General features: G+C 33.6%; 2 protein-coding genes across 3 annotated transcripts; one reads left to right on the top strand and one right to left on the bottom strand.

Annotated features, from left to right (window-relative positions):
• Positions 1-3,240: 3,240 nt before the first annotated feature.
• Positions 3,241-6,978, top strand: LOC114177248 (luminal-binding protein 5). The gene is made up of 8 exons (XM_028062522.2): positions 3,241-3,482; positions 4,239-4,506; positions 4,586-4,800; positions 4,907-5,149; positions 5,265-5,744; positions 5,835-5,989; positions 6,105-6,187; positions 6,283-6,978. Exons 1-8 carry the CDS (start codon positions 3,428-3,430, stop codon positions 6,785-6,787), a joined length of 2,004 nt encoding a protein of 667 aa, XP_027918323.1. The 5' UTR covers positions 3,241-3,427; the 3' UTR covers positions 6,788-6,978.
• Positions 6,979-8,739: 1,761 nt separating this feature from the next.
• LOC114179041 (carbon-nitrogen hydrolase family protein) lies at positions 8,740-15,646 on the bottom strand. 2 transcript variants are annotated; one of them, XM_028065236.2, is made up of 13 exons: positions 15,216-15,644; positions 14,798-15,103; positions 13,835-14,058; positions 13,562-13,665; positions 13,325-13,459; positions 13,022-13,190; positions 12,480-12,615; positions 11,678-11,816; positions 11,242-11,418; positions 10,754-10,921; positions 9,796-9,891; positions 9,263-9,391; positions 8,740-9,149 (listed from the first exon to the last, which is right to left on the bottom strand). In XM_028065236.2, the coding sequence occupies exons 1-13, from the start codon at positions 15,407-15,409 to the stop codon at positions 8,931-8,933; spliced, it is 2,196 nt and encodes a 731-aa protein (XP_027921037.2). In that variant the 5' UTR covers positions 15,410-15,644; the 3' UTR covers positions 8,740-8,930. The 2 variants fall into 2 exon arrangements, with proteins under 2 accessions (XP_027921037.2, XP_027921038.2); XM_028065237.2 differs by lacking the exons at positions 8,740-9,149; positions 9,263-9,391; positions 9,796-9,891 and adding an exon at positions 9,944-10,524 and having other exon boundaries at positions 15,216-15,646.
• Between the last annotated feature and the right edge of the window lie 1,959 nt (positions 15,647-17,605).

The raw sequence follows: 17,605 nt of genomic DNA, 5'->3' as shown, positions 1-17,605 counted from the left end.
AAGATGTATCATGTTTTTTAAATTCACTTATTAAATTTGTATTACGATAACTACTTAAAAATTTTCCAAAATTTTTTTAGTTGATTATAACTTATAAACCAACTTATAGATGTAATAATAATAATAATAATAATAATAATAATAATAATAATAATAATATTATTATTATTATTATTATTATAAAATTGGTCATGAAAAACAAAACAGAACAAATTAAATTGTTTCAATTTATTTTTCAATGAAAAAATAAAAATTTTCTGGCTGCTTTGTTTAAAAAATAAATTTAAAAATTTGTGAAACAAGTACGTTATAACGGAAAATAAGATCGAAATTAACATGTGAAACAAACAACTCATTTTAACATAGAAGATTACAGTATATTAATTTAAACAAAAAAATATTAGAGTATGAATATGATTCATATCAATTTATATAGTTTTAAAGCTTCGTTACTTGCGTTGGATATTTTTTATAAAGCATTATTGGATTTGAAAAAAAAAATTATAATTTTCTTTTTTCACCAAATTTGTTTTAAATCTAGAAGGAAAAAACAATTCCTATTTAACAAATAAAGTAATATTGATATAAAGAGTGCATGAACAATAAATGTTTTTATTAGTAAACAAATGAATTGTTTTTACATATTATAATTTATTATAGTTGTATTTTTTTTATTTGTAGTCTATATTGTTATTTTTAGGAATTAATTACTGTATTTTTTATGTACAAATAGTAATGTTTATAATGGAACTTAGTTAGACTTCTTTGAGTCTCAATATGTCTAGATGATAAGAAGAAAGATGTAAAAATAAAATTACTAAACAAATAAATGTGTTATGTCTTCTTATCACGAGTGAACATAAGATAAAAAGAGAACAAAATAAGATTATTGTGAACCAAAGAAGTGATACAAGCATGAGAGTATAATATTGATCATTTATCTAAATTCATTGACTTTTGAAATTATATTTTGTCCTTTTTTTTTTCATCAAACACTCAAAAATACATATGTTTAGTGTTTATATGACTTCTTAGATACATTTAGGTGTTATCTTCTAATGATAAATTTCATGTGGTGTGAACTATAAATAATCATCACCTCTTTTACATGTCACTCTTTATATATATATATATATATATATATATATATATATATATATATATATATATATATATATATATATATATATATATATATATAAAAGTCTCACATGCAAAGGGTATTTAGACCCAACATAACCCATCATCTCAATATCTTATTATCATTATCCACAATCCAATTTCAATTAAAACAAGTTCAAACTAACCAATAATTTAAATGACAGATATTTAAGTCAGTTGACAAATATATATATATATATATATATATATATATATATATATATATATATATTCCAATATTTAAATTCAAAAATATAACTTTAAAATCTATAAGAAATTTAGCTCCTTTCGCCTCATATAATATATTATATTACTTCTTTAAAATTTATAAGAAATTTAACTCCTTCGCCTCATATAATATATTATATTACTTTTTTTCATACACTGCTTCACCACTTAAGGCAAGATTTTAAAATCATATCGAAAACTGCTCCACCACGTAAGATTGCTATAGCTACACAGTAAAAAGCCTTATCAAGATTAGATTTTTGATTCACAAAGATGAAATTTCAGAAAACGGAAAAATTACATACAATACAAAAAACTGCATGTACTATAAAATATTCTACAAAAATGATGATATGACAAAAACTTGAACTTATTATGATGAAGTCGAATTATATAGTACTAATGGAGCATCTTCAAGAAACAAGGAGAGAGAATGGGAGAATTAGTTTTCTACTAAGTGAGAGAATAACAAGTTTTCAAAACGGTTTCTGAATTAACCTATTAAACCATCAACCTTTTAAAATAAAAATATATATAAAGTTTTTAATTTTAATTTTATCATTATTTTAACTTTTTTGTCGTGTTCTCACATTTCTTTTCCTTGATAAGTCTTTACAAATTTTGACAAACATATCTCTTTAAATATCGAAGGCAATGAGTGTATAAATGAAACAAAATTATCCGTAGATAAAATAAGTTAGTTGTATTTCTATAATAACATTTATTTATTTTTGTAATTTTTTATACTATTATATTTAAAATATCAAAATGAATAAAAAATAATTATTCAATCATCTTGCTGTTATTTTTCTCATAGATTTTTGTTAATTTTAAAATGTTTTAGTTGACTTTATATTTTTTATTTGACTTTTTATTCAAAATAAAATTTCTAAGTGATAAATTACCATTACCTTAATTTTCAATTCTGGAAAAAGTGTCATGTTCTCTCTATATCATTTGTTTCATAACTTTCTCTTTTAACAGTGGTCTCATCTACTTCATCTATTTCCCACTTCAAAATTTTAAGTATATTTTATCAAATAATTTAATGCTTAAATATTATATTTTTCATGCATGTTCATCGTTTTTGACAATTATCTTTGTGAAATTTTATTTATAAGAATTTATTCTAATTCAACATAAGTATCATCCCAAGGAAAAGTTTAAGCAAACATAGAGAAAAATAATTATATCACTAGTACATGTATCATTTTTAAAATTTGATGAGACTTGTACTGTAATGTACTGTGACCAACATATAGATTAGTAATATACTTTTAAAATTTATATTATATTGTATTATTATAAAATTACCATCTAAATGCTGACATTATATTTATTATTTTCTCTTTCATATTTCACATAGAATCTCATTACTGTCACATATTAATTTTAATGATATGTATAATTTGATGTGCGTTACACTTTTTAATTTTAAAAAATTATTATAGTTATTTTATTTTTTAAATTGAATTTAACTGAATGTCATTTATATAATTTTAATTTCACAAAAAATAAACAAATAAAGTATTTAAATTCAATACTATACTATTAAGTCATAATTAAATAAAAGAAATGTTTAGCACCAAATTAACTCAATCTAATAATATCAACAATTATAGAATAACTAATAGTCATAGTACATGGAAGAACATACTAGAATATAAGGGGGATTGAGAAGGTTGACCTTGATAAGTAAGTTGAGGTCATCAAGATGAACGGCAGATATGTTCCCAACACCATAACGAATGCTATTGGCTGGAGCAACCAATTCACGAATCCTCATTGGTCCACGTCACCATCTATGACATGTTTTAGCGTCAAGCTTTAGTTAGGTTCAGGAAAAGACCAGGCTTCGCTCGAGTCTCCCTTCATCACACTACATAAAAGGCTTGTTGCTCTCGTGCCATTTCCAAACACTGAAACCATTTAAACTTTCTGTAACCTTCAATTTCTACTCTGCAATTCCAACTGAAACCGTTTTGCTTTTCTTCCAAAGAAGAGTAAGAGAGAGGAAGAGTGATTGCGAGAGACAGCAATGGCTGGCTCGTTGGCAAGCCGTTCTCTGATTGTTCTTGCCATTATATCCTTAGGTATTTCTCCTGACCTAATTACAGATCTGTTTGTTTTGCTTTAATTTTTAGCTTTTCAGCTGTTTTTGTTTCAATGCGGGAGTGAAAGCAATGCAATCAGATCTCGCTTTGTTCACATATTTTTGGATTTGTTTTGCATGATTTGCTGTGTTAACTATTGCCTACTGCCAGATCAGTGAGTGTAGTGAGATCTTAGATAATAGTTGTTTGTGATTTTGTAAGTCATTTTGTCGATTGATGCTGAAGTTTTGCATTTCAGTGACAGTTTTGCATTTCAGTGACGTTTTATGTTGAGAAGTATGTTGAGAAGTTACGTGTGAGTGATGTAATATGCCTTTATCTGCATCTGAAAGTTTCGTTAAAAGTTGTTAGTTACCTTTGCCATCGTATTCTTTTATTTAGATTGTTGATAAGGATTTTTATTGTTAAGCCAAGTGATTAGTAGTCTCCATGGGAAGAAGTTTTGTTCTGCCGCGATGCTTAAGAATTTTGCTGTCTTGTGTATTTTCAAGGTGTTGGTGTTTTTGTATTTTTTGTGTTTTTAATTTGAGTATGACAACAACATCATCATGTAGTTTCCCTTCGTAGATAGTTAGATACACTAAAAGAATAAAATAAGGAGCCGTTATGGTAGTTTTTGTGAATGGATTCATATATTATTGTATCATATAGTTTATTTTGTTTAATTTGACTCTGTTTAACGGGCATGTTATCACAATGAGTATCAGTAACTAATATTGAGAAATTCATACATAGGATGTCTATTTGCAATTTCCATTGCAAAGGAGGAAGCTACCAAGTTGGGGACGGTCATTGGGATTGATCTTGGAACGACCTATTCATGTGTTGGTGTTTATAAGAATGGCCATGTTGAAATCATAGCCAATGACCAAGGTAACCGTATCACTCCATCGTGGGTTGCCTTCACCGACAGTGAGAGACTCATTGGGGAGGCTGCCAAGAATCAGGCAGCTGTCAACCCCGAAAGGACCATCTTCGATGTTAAGAGACTTATTGGAAGAAAGTAAGACATTCTCAAGCTTTTGATTCAGGTCTATAAAATTTGATGAGAACAAAGGTGTCTGACTCGTATTATTTATTAGGTTTGAAGATAAGGAAGTTCAAAGAGACATGAAGCTCGTTCCTTACAAAATTGTCAACAAGGACGGAAAACCTTACATCCAGGTAAAAATTAAGGATGGTGAGACTAAGGTGTTCAGCCCTGAGGAAATCAGTGCCATGGTTCTGATTAAGATGAAAGAAACCGCGGAAGCATTCCTTGGGAAGAAAATTAATGATGCTGTGGTCACTGTCCCAGGTAATTGGAACAAATCATGATATCAATCTTGTAATATTGATTGTTTTCAATTCATCCTGTTTTTGTTTTTATTATAAGTTATGACATTTGTTCTGTCAATACACAGCTTACTTCAATGATGCTCAGAGGCAGGCCACCAAGGACGCTGGTGTCATTGCTGGTCTCAATGTTGCTAGAATTATTAACGAACCCACTGCTGCTGCCATTGCTTATGGATTGGACAAGAAAGGTGGCGAGAAGAACATTCTAGTCTTTGATCTTGGAGGCGGGACATTTGATGTCAGTATCTTGACAATTGATAATGGTGTTTTTGAGGTTCTTGCAACAAATGGAGATACTCATCTTGGAGGTAATTATTTTAATAAGTCTTGATATGATGAAATTATTATACAGAAGAAAGAAGATTTATACCATGAAGGTTTCCTATGATGTTATCGCTTACTGTATCTGCTTCCACTTACCAGGTGAGGACTTTGATCAGAGAATAATGGAGTACTTCATTAAATTGATCAAGAAGAAGCATGGAAAGGATATTAGCAAGGACAACAGAGCACTTGGCAAGCTGAGGAGAGAGGCAGAGCGTGCAAAGAGAGCTCTCAGTAGCCAGCACCAGGTCCGCGTGGAAATTGAATCACTTTTTGATGGTGTTGATTTCTCTGAGCCACTCACCCGAGCTCGGTTTGAGGAGTTGAACAATGACTTGTTCCGGAAGACAATGGGACCAGTGAAGAAGGCTATGGAAGATGCTGGATTACAGAAGAATCAGATCGATGAGATTGTTCTTGTGGGTGGAAGCACAAGGATTCCGAAGGTTCAACAGCTTTTGAAGGACTACTTTGACGGAAAGGAGCCAAACAAGGGTGTCAACCCTGATGAAGCAGTTGCCTATGGTGCTGCAGTGCAAGGAAGCATTTTGAGCGGAGAGGGCGGTGAAGAAACCAAAGGTACCATAGTCCAGAAGTCATAAAAATTATTTATACAAGTAGATGGCTTAGCATTACATTCTCTAATTGTTTGTGGCACCGTGGATTCAGATATCCTTCTCCTGGATGTGGCTCCCCTCACCCTTGGAATTGAAACTGTTGGTGGAGTGATGACAAAGTTGATTCCCAGAAACACTGTTATCCCTACCAAGAAATCTCAGGTGTTTACCACCTACCAGGACCAGCAGACCACTGTCTCCATTCAGGTATGATTCCCTTGTTCGACTGCATTAAAGTGCACGATGCTCGTGTTTTTCTGAATCCAAGATGCATGTCTGTACAGGCAACCTTAATAATTCAATTCCTTTTCTTAATAAATAGGTTTTCGAAGGTGAGAGGAGTCTCACAAAGGACTGCCGTCTGCTTGGGAAATTTGATCTTTCAGGAATTCCTCCAGCCCCAAGGTTAGTTTCGTGCTTTCACGATGATCCTGTGCTCTAAAAATATTGCTTCAATTGCTATTTGTAACTCACTGGTATGTTATGTGGTAATTGAAAAGGGGTACCCCTCAAATTGAAGTGACCTTCGAAGTTGACGCAAACGGCATCCTGAATGTGAAAGCAGAAGACAAAGGCACTGGGAAATCAGAGAAGATCACCATTACAAATGAGAAGGGACGTCTGAGCCAGGAGGAGATCGAGAGAATGGTCCGTGAGGCGGAGGAGTTTGCGGAGGAAGACAAAAAGGTGAAAGAGAGGATCGATGCTCGTAACAGTCTTGAAACCTACGTCTACAACATGAAAAACCAGATCAACGACAAGGACAAGCTTGCTGACAAGTTGGAGTCAGATGAAAAGGAGAAAATAGAGGCTGCAGTGAAGGAAGCATTGGAATGGCTCGATGACAACCAGAGTGTGGAGAAAGAAGAGTACGAGGAGAAGCTGAAGGAGGTGGAAGCCGTTTGCAACCCAATAATCAGTGCTGTGTATCAGAGATCAGGAGGAGGCCCAGGTGGTGCATCAGGCGAGGGCGAGGACGAGGACGACTCTCACGACGAGCTCTAGAGATGTTTGTTATGCTTTAGATATGATGAGAAACAATAGATTAGTCCGGAGTCTGTTAATTTTTATGATAGCTGGGAATTAAGAAATTCCCCTGCGCTTGCTTTTTTGGTGGCGATGATAAGATACTTGTGAAATTACTTGTATTTTCCTTTTTTTTTACTAGTTTTTACGACGAATCTTTTTCATCTGTATGATGACCCTGCTTCATTTCTGGTTTCCTTCTGCTTGTTTTTGTTACGTTCCTCCCTGTTCCCGTGTTGCGTTCTTGACAACAAAGTGTTCCGGTGCTAACACTTAGTTTTCGGTTTGAAGTAGTCTTAATAATTTTAATAATTCTTAAAAAATTAGCCTAGGTAATATTTTTCAAAAGCCATATTGTGAAAACTAGCGACTATCAAATCTCTGTTGGTTATTGAATTTGTCATTGAATCTTTTTCTCGAAGTTAAACAAAGGGTGCTATTATTGAGTAGGGTCAGAACATGAAATGTTTATATGGTGTCTACTACTTCTCTTCCAGCGCTTTTTGTATGTTTACTGTTAACTGTATTAATACGTCGTTGTCGATTATTTTACAAGAGAATAGATTGATTTTGTCAATTATGTTAATGCGTGTTTGATTCTGCCTAAAACTAAAAAGGAAACTGGACGTGAATTTACTTGCACAACAAACATGTTATTACTCTATGATTCGTGGGAGTCCATAATGAGATTCAAATAAGTAGAAGTTAAGGATTTATAGTTGTAAATTAATTGATTTATGTCTTTGAGAAAAATGAGGGTCAAATTTTGCACTTCTATACATCAAAATTTACTTCTGTGGATCTTGTTTGTGTTTCTTGTGTTTTACCACAATTACACAAATTTGTGTTTCCATCACCGATTTTACCTTAACATAGATTTAGGAAAATGGATTTGAGAGAAAATAGAGTTGGAGGTGAGATTATTTAAATTAAGAAAAAAGATCGAAAAAAAAAATGAGAATAAAATTTAGAAAAATGAATGATTTGACAGGTCTGATAAATTGAAAAATATTTTAACTGATAAAATTAGATAGATATTATTTTACTTCGGTTATAAAATTATTTAAAATAAAATATTATTATTATAATATAATAATAATATTATCATTACTATAATAATAATAATAATAATTATTATTATTATTAATATTGCTTCGTCTTCTTGTCCATGTTTTGGCTGAGGACAGCCATTACACCGACCGTGAACACACAACGGAGTGACAAAACACCACCAGCAACCACCTCCAACCACCCTCACTCAGTAGCATAATACTAAACGCAAAATCACTACCACCACCGCAAAGAGGATCATCACCACCACATCAGTCAGAACAATTCTATACTTTTATAGAAGTTTGACGTGTCTTTCTTCACATATCTCTTAATCATAGGGAGGACCATTTCCACTTCCTCTCCCCCAAATCGCCACTTGCAAACTCACTCTCATCGTTGGAAACAAACATAATTCAAATAAACATAGGCTTAACGATAGAATTGAAGAAAAAGAAACTAGAATTAGCATCTTATAGTAATACTTCCGAAAATAAAAAATAACTTTAATTTCTTAAGGTTTATTATGAACTTCTAAAATTACAAGAATGTTTGTTAAAAGTTCTTAAACATGAAATAATCAATGTAGAATTGTTCAGTAGGACATGTACATAACTAATCATATTTCTTCTTACATTTTTTAGGATAAACAAACCGGATATTAACTTTAGACTCCATTTGGTTACATTACAGATAGAAATCACAAAATTTTGTTTATCAACATTAACTGCCACTTGCTATTTAAGTTGCACAACACTCAAAAAAGCTTAAAGTGCGTTTTTTCTTGATTAATGGCATGATGCCTTCAATTTATAAGAATGTGATCATCATCCCTTCATTTTTTTTAATAATCATAGTTGATTTTTTACGCCACACTACTCTTAAAAAAATCTTCCTCTCATTAATCATTATTTTCCTCCAATTCGGTGAGGAAACAAGATTACTAATTAAAAATATTTTTACACTGACAGAATAAAGCTAGGTTGAAAATGTAAAATGAATTTCATCAATCCTCCTTGCGGAAATCTATAATTTATATATTTATTACATTAGGGAGAGGGGTTGAATATGATTAGAATCCAGCTTTAGGATTTCCAGAACCAGCTGCGGCGACTCCCATCCCACTAACACCATGTGATGTAGCTGCCATTGTGTCATTGGCTGCATAGTCTTTAACATCTTTAACATCCAATTCACTCACAAGTTCATCAATTTTCTTAAATTGATATGGCCATCTTGCATTGTAGAGAAACTGGCGAAGATCAAACCTATTATCATCTGGTGAATAACTCTGCGATTGATTGAAACATTAACTTTCATTAACCAACAAAAGACATAAGAATAAGCCAAAATAATGGGAACATCGGAGAGCTATCCTGATTTGAAGTGATAACAGCTACATACCTCAGCATGGTAGGAAGGTGTCAAGACAGTCATTTTGTGTCGATTGATGGAATGATACTTGAAGAAGTATTTTACTTTTTCAGCTACTTGTGATGGAGTCAATTTTGCGCCCCATCTGTAGCATAGGTTCTACAATAGTATATTACAAAACAAGTTATGATTGGCAAGTAAAATTAGACAAAATATGAATTGCAAAATTCACTCAGACTGCTAGCTTTGGATGCCAAAACTTTATTTCGCTTGAGTTCACAATATCAAGTTCAGTGATTATTCTTTCTGGTAAGGTTTTGAAAACGTGGTAGTTTGGAGGTACATGCTATGCTTTCACCTTTTGTTATAGACAGAGATTCTTTTTATTACTACAACCATATATGATACTTTGACCCTCACAGGTATTTAGATTACAGGATGTTTACGCATCCTACTACCACCCGTTTGACATCTTCTGTTCAACCACTATCATATAACAGAAAAAAGAAGAAGTGAAAGTTTAAAGACATAATTAGGACAGAATGGAGAAGAGAGAGATAAACCTGGAACATGGAAACTGGACCACAACGGAAAATTTTTCGTAGTCTTCCATAAACTGATAGTTCCTCGTAAGTCATTCCCATATCGACTTCATCAAGCTGTTCAACAAAGAATGAAGTATCTGAATACATAATTTTAAAATTTGACCATAAACAGTTTACTAATGCATATAGATAAAAGCAGCCATATACTTAAATTATATTTTATTAAGATGGTATTTGAATTTTATATTGTTTCTTCGCATTAGCAGGCTCTGCAACACAATTTTGGTGTACAAACAAATTCTTGAAAAAACTATATTCAGTAGAGATAATGTCAAATTATAAGTAGATGCAAACTTCACTTCAAACCATTTTGTTAAGGTCGAATTATACTTAAATCATATTTTATTAAGATGGTATTAGAATCATTTAGAATCTATCATATCACAGTAAAGTTTGTTGGGTCTCAAGTCACCTACTATCAGGTTCCTCTTTAGTCCCACACTTTGAGATGTCCAATCCTGAGCTTAAGAGGGTGCGCCAAAGAGTTCAAACCGACTAGAGATAAGACTAAATTATAGTATATAATCGAATACAAACCTCACCTTATAAATTAGTTTTGTAATGCTGGATTAGGCTTATATTCCACTTTCTTAAGACCAAAAACCTAATGGCCAACTTACATAATGTCAATATATTTGCACAGCATCATTGTGATCTGAGGTTGCTGCAATTAAATTGTCTTTTGACCTGTCAGGAGTATTGTTGACAATAGTCACTCACTCTCGCGCAAAAATAAAAAATTTGAATTTCGTATTGTTATAGTTACCCTCTGGTCCACTTTAAGCTAATTCCTACGTAAGGATACACAAATACCGAATATGGTATTGCATGTATAAGCATTAATTTAAGCAACACAATCAAAATCAAAGTGTGATTCCAGATAAGTCTTAAATGGTGTAACAAAACAGAATATTACCTGACTGTAATTAGAACGTTGAGGCTCCAGTTCAGCTGTGGGTGGAGCTTCTTCAATATCTTTCAAAGATGGGTAACCAAGGTGGATGGCTGCCCATCGCAGGAATGCCCGAAGGTCCTGCTTACTTATACTACCAATAGGATTTATATCTGCTGAGCTGCAATCATACTGTAAAAAGATATAAGCTGTGATCAAAACGGTGAAATGGACCACAGATTATAGAAGGTGGAGAAAATAATTGGTAAACAGAGGGTCTATTTTAAGAAAATATTTTATGAATAGTTACAAAATCAATTCAGTTCCCTGTTTTCAAAGATTCAAGTGTTATTATAAATTTTTTGTATAGATCTATGTAATTGGGAGAAAAAGTGAAAAAGAAAAAAGTTGAAATTTTGTAATTAGGGTAAGGAAAAATGGTAGAAAGACATTTTCTTCAACCAAATTATCCCTAATAAAGAAAGGTGTAATCCAAAGCTAAATAGAGGTACCTTGGTCAAGTAACCGCGTAACCCTTCATCCACATTAGAGCTCCCTAAGACAAGGTAAAATCCAGGTTTGCCATGAACCCAAGGCAAGAGTGACGCTAACATGAAAGCTAGCACCATTCTGATTCGAGCCTGAATGTTCTGCAAGCTTAAATTCTCAACATTAGATCCACCATCAACCTGCAGAAACAAAATCATAAAAAAAATATGAGGCTTCCATGAAATAGAAACAAAAGATGCTTCAATCTTTAATAGAAAAGTGAGATTCCCCATAAAGATGCTACGAAAATACTTTAATAGCCTGTCATTCTGATATTGAGATACATTACAATACGAACATACTGTTTTGTACAAACATAACGTGAGTGACAACTTTATGGATTACAAGTTCTAGCTGTTGTCATTTATGATTGAGAGAACTCCTTCACGCTTCATTTACCTTGTACTGTGGTCGTTTTCCTGTAAGTGTCTGGAATAACGACAAAAAAGCAGACACAACTACATCAATGCTAACATCAAGATGCCATGAACCTATTTCATCAGCCAGCACCTTGGCTCGGGACTTCGTCATTTCTGAACTGAAACAAAAAGAAATTTCAGTCATCCATCACATCTGAGTGATATGAACTGATTGATGCAATAAAATGATTTCTTAGTACAGGCAAAGTGAAAAACAAATCCTAGCACTCAAGGGCTTTAGTCTTCCAGTGTTTATGTTTTACACTGCACAATAGTGTAACTACTATTGTGATTGCTAGTAGTTCCAAATGTCCTCTTTCTTTCTCACAAGAGAGCGCATGGGATTTAATAAATACTAGCAATAGATCAGGTAGCCAGGATTACAGAAAGCATGTATACGCATTCAAATTTCAAGATAGTAGTTTTAGAAAGGGAAATCTATGAGCATACTGGTCAAACTTATGTTATATCATCATTATGTTTTAATGACAAAATAATCAACTTTGTTCAAAACCACCAATATGTGACTTTAATGGGGGATTTGAAAACACAATGGAGTGAAAATAAATTAGAACCAAAACCATAATTATCGGTCCAAAAAATATATATAATAAAATTAAAAAAAAAAAAAAAGAATGAGGGACACCTCTTATACAAATGTGGATGGAATATCAATGGAATGTAGTGGATGGAATATCAATGGAATGTAGCAGATAGAAACTTATAGAGATACAGCTAAATATTGTACAACAATAAAACCGGAATGGAAATTTATCACTTACCTGTTTTCAGATCCCATAAACACAGTATAGAATATTCTTTTAGCAAATTCTCTGCTGTCTGTAGGATACTGGCCATCCTTATAGTTTCCAATTCGTATTGCATCAGCTTTAACTTGCTCATCCCCATTTGCAATTTCTGCAAGCAAATATGACCCATGAGCCATTGATATCCAAACTACATATGTCATTGTCTTTTCCACCTTTGCCACATGAAAATATGAAATGAAAAATAAACAGGAGGCATTTGTCTTTCTCAATCTTATTTTGAGCCACCATATTTGAAGGATTTTCAAGAAGGAACTATGAATACTCATCTCTACTTTTACTCCTAGTTCAGCCATCAATCAAATATACATTACCTCTTAATCCTTCCCTTAGATCTTTATACATAAGCTAGATTAGTGATCATTTTAAGCATTTCTATATTCCTAAATAAAGCAGGATGATAAATGGAATAGTGTTAATTCCAAATGCTGTCACAAGTATCTGAAAAAGAGGGTACACATAAATCTAACCACACTTCTCATTGCACTTGAACTTACCTTTCACAACCAGCTGGCACATGCATCCAACAATTGCAGCAACTGAAGAACTGTCTGCTCCCCCAGAAAGTGGAAGCAGAAAACCAGATGCTCCACTTCTTCTTAAGTAGTCCCATAACCAGCAACCAGGTCCAAATGCTATTTCCTCCTCAGGAGAGTGGTACTTTATCTATAATGAATAAATCACAATCAACTTAGCAGCTTGGATGCCTGAGTGATCGCAGTAATGTGGTGAAATAAGAATCCAAGATGTCATAAATTTTGACTATCTTCAAATTTGCAATTAAACGAAAATAAACTAACCTCGAGTGGAAGAGAAAGGCTTATTTTAAGGTTAAAAGGACGACAGAGACTGTAAGGTACATCCACTGAAGGAACCTTCGTTTTACAACTTGCTTGCTCTTGGAAGCTACTTAAAGATCCTCTAAGGCTAGCAACCTACCAATGGAAAACATGACTAAAAGAATCAAATCCAACATCAGTTATTGATACTCGTAATGATTGTGTAAATTGATATATGGAATATAATGCAATACATACCACATCTAGATCTATCTGAGCAACCACAACCTCAACATCCTTCAAAGAAAATTGAGAACCCTGAGCGACAACATCTCCATTAACCACAACACATGCACATCCATCTGTTGCAAACACGATAAATTGTAGACAAATGAGAAAAAAAAAACATAAATGAAATTTGAACAAGCTAAATGAAAGTTAAATTGTCCTTATACAGACTGCAAGAATATGTACTTGGCACAAATGTGAAAAGTACAAATATCATTCCATTAAGACAGAAGGTTTTTCTACCATAGTAAAGGCGACTTCCATCACAGCCTTGTTGATTACTATACATGTAAACCCCTCCACGAGTATCAGTGGCGCCTATAAGAGCATGAACACGATAATCAAGCTTTCTAAGTTGGTGGTGACTTCCACTTGCATTCATAATCACTTCAACCCCGTTCAATGCAAGCTCAGAATGAGGAGGATTTGAAGTAAAAAGCTCTTCACAAACTTCAGCAGCTATAGCTCTAATAATGGGAAAATGATTCATATTTAGCAATTGATAAATCTGACTAAAACATGCAAGCACTCAATAAACAAATAAAATGCATGCAAACACGCAACGCAACAGTTGAAACACAATAATTGTTAAGTGCATGAAAGAAAGGAAATGTAAATAAATCAACTGCCTACAGCATGAATGTAACGCTGATGGTTGTATCAGCCGTAAAACAGAAGAGAATACACAGTATCTGGTAACAGTATGCTTAGTACACAAAATATAAATAAAACCTATGATTTGTTTAATTTTAGGACTTATCACTAACCATCTATTATCACAACTTAGGAACCATATATGTGATTTTACTGGAAGTGGAAAGGACAACTTTTTTAGGTGAACCCATGGTATCTCTCAATCAAGGATTAATTTCTCCAGGCTTTAAAACTCATTTAAGGGATTAACCTCTTTCTACATGCCGTTTTAGACCTATGAGACGGAGGATCAAATCCTTGACCACGTGTTTAAGAGATAAAATTATATATCAACTATCTCACACCATGTTGGTGACACAACTTCTATGTAACAATAAAAATGAAACAGAAAACTAAGTGAGTAAATCGCGTATACAATGCAATGAAAAGGGATTTTACAGTTTCACCAGATCAACGTAGACTTTTAAACAATCACCTTTAAAAACAATATAACAGTAGAGTGCATGGATATTAAACTCAAACTAAATTAAGTAAAACATATTTACAACTTACGTGTCTTGAAACTTCATGAACCCATAACCGAATGGAACCGATTTCTGGCCTAAAGCCTGAGAAATTTCAAAGGGCAACTGAAAATCCTCAAGCTGGTCCCTCTGCTTCCAAGCCGTGAACCATCGAAGTTCTCTGTAATTGCCATCATTTGCAAGACTCATCTTCGGTCGTATCATAACAATCTTCCGGTTCAAACAGAAAACCTGACAATTGTAGCGCTCCGAACCTTTGATAACCGGCATGCCGAAGCTACACAGAATGCCATCAGTCCAGTCTCCAAGCAGCAAATCTTTCAAACACTCCCATCTGCAAGCAACAAAGCCAATTCACAGTTTCCTTAGAATCAAAAACACTTACCATGTTCCTACGTGAAACACAGAGAGAGAGAGAGAGAAAAAAACAAAGAAACATCACATACGAATGGTTAACTGTGTCGAGTTCTAGGAAGTGGTCTTCGCAGCCATAACCAGGAATCTCGAGTTCGGGACCGAGCCTAATGGAGGCGCCGGCTTCTTTGGCCTTGGCTATAGACTCCTTGATTTGCTTTGCGTTGCAATCGAAGTCCATCGCCCATTGATTGAGACTGCATGTAGCAACCTTCAAGAGCCTCATCGCGTAACAGAAGCGGTTTTGGTTCGCAATTTGGGGTTCCTCAATGCCGCAGATTACAATTGCAGCGATAATCGCAAGGGGCTTTTTAAAATGTGTTGTGTGCTCAGAACTTAGCTTCGATTCCACGACGCTACTTTGAAGATTATGGGTCGCATTCGTTGTTCTCTCCTGGACCCTTGGACGGGTTCTTTTGTCTCGCTTCCCTCTTCGCACGTAACTCACTTCACCAACTCAGTTTTCAAGTCAACTCACTATTCATGTTTAAGTGTACAAAAAGTTTCTGATTAAAATTTTTAAGTAAATAATTCATTTCTTTGCTGTATATTGTCTATCAAATATTTAATTAATAAAGTTTCATGCAGATTTTTTTGTGTAATAAATATAGTTTATCAATATTTTGTGAAATCATATATTTAATGTGATCTATTATTGATAACATATGACTTTGTTTATAAATCTTATCTGCAACTAATTTTAATTAAAAACCTTTATTTAAATATTCTTTGGTTTTAGAATGGTAACAAAAATTAGGACCTAATTAAATAAAAATAATAAATATAGGGACCAAATTGAATATAGAATATTGACTTTGACACGTGACACACTATTGAGTTAACACATGGACATTAAAAAAAAGCAAAAAAAATTCAAACAAATAAAATAAAAAATTCAAAAAAAACACGAAAGGACACGTAGCACGCTCTTAGGTTGACACGTGTACATTTAAAAAAATATTAAAAAAATTTAAAAAAATATAAAATAAAATAAAATAAAAAAAAAACAAAATTCAAAAAAACCATGAAGTGACTCGTGGCAGTCACGGTTCATGGTTGTTAATGATTTAAACGGTGTTAGCAAAAAAATACCCAATTAAACAAAATTGACGAAAATTGGGACCTATTTGAATACAAAACCAAAATTATGACTTTTTTGAAAAAACTTGACGAAAATTGGGACAAAAAAGATATTTTAACTTATTTCTATTGTGTGAAAAGGTTGCAATATTCAATCGTTGAGCATGAGATTAGGAGGACCACTTGATCTTTTTAATTATGTTTGCTAATACCAGTTGGAAAAAAAAAGTTAAATATGTTTTTGGTCACTTAACTTTTAATGAATTTTAAAATTAGTTTATCTTAACACTTTAGACCAATTTAGTCCTTTATCTTTCGAAATATGTGGATTTAGTTGTAACGTCCCAAAAACTGAATAACCTCAATTAATAAAACATCACGTACATGAATAATCAGAGAGTACAAGGATTAGGGTAAGAATGTATACAATACGTCAAATATCCCCGAATTTCAAGAAAAGGGCCCCACATGGCCCAACCAGAACTAAACTGAAAATAACACAATTAAGAATGCTAGGTCTTGTTCGTACAAGACACATAAATAACAGAATCTACTAGTAATGGGCCCCACAGTGGGCCCAACACCTATCCAAAGCGTCAAGCTGCAGCATCCCTATTTCTATCACCACTGCCAGGAGTCCTTACATCTGCTCACATCAACAAGGTTGATGATCATTGCAAAGAAAGGGGCCACACATGACACACAAGCAAGCAAAAGGGTAAGCTAGCGAAAAGTCATCATACAGACTCACAACACACCATTCATATTCAATCATACATGACAGTCCTCCCATGTGAAATACCCATCTATATAAACCCTACGATTAAACTATCCGGATACTTAATTGAGGCACCACCACGTGACAGTGGAATTAGGTCCTAGCAATGAGGCGTCACCGCGAGGCCTTCACGGAATTATACCCTTATAGGAGGCACCACTACGTGGCCATCCGTGGAATTACGCCCTGGCCCTGAGGCACAACCACGACCCCCTGTGGAATTACGTCCTTTTGTCGAGGCACCACCAGGGACTCCCCTTAAGAGGATCCATGGAATTACGTCCAACCTATGAGGCGCCACCAAGATCCCTCACCACAAGGGTCATGGAATTATGCCCTACTCATCCTTTAAACATGTTCCACCCACTAATCAAGAATCTCTCATAATATAAATATCATGTAAAATCAACAATTCATACAACTCATGCTCTTCAATTCATACCCAAACAACTAACATGTCATTTCCATTTCAAATGTAACATATTAATCATACCATCAATATGCAACACTTGTAGTAAAGCATTTGAGTCAGATAACAACCACACATCAGTGAACCACTCAACC

The sequence above is a fragment of the Vigna unguiculata genome, chromosome 3 (assembly GCF_037176805.1).
Source record: "Vigna unguiculata cultivar grain cowpea cultivar isolate G323 ecotype 2 chromosome 3, ASM3717680v1, whole genome shotgun sequence".
Classification (NCBI taxonomy): Eukaryota; Viridiplantae; Streptophyta; class Magnoliopsida; order Fabales; family Fabaceae; genus Vigna; species Vigna unguiculata.
This window is presented reverse-complemented; position numbering and strand designations above follow the sequence as displayed.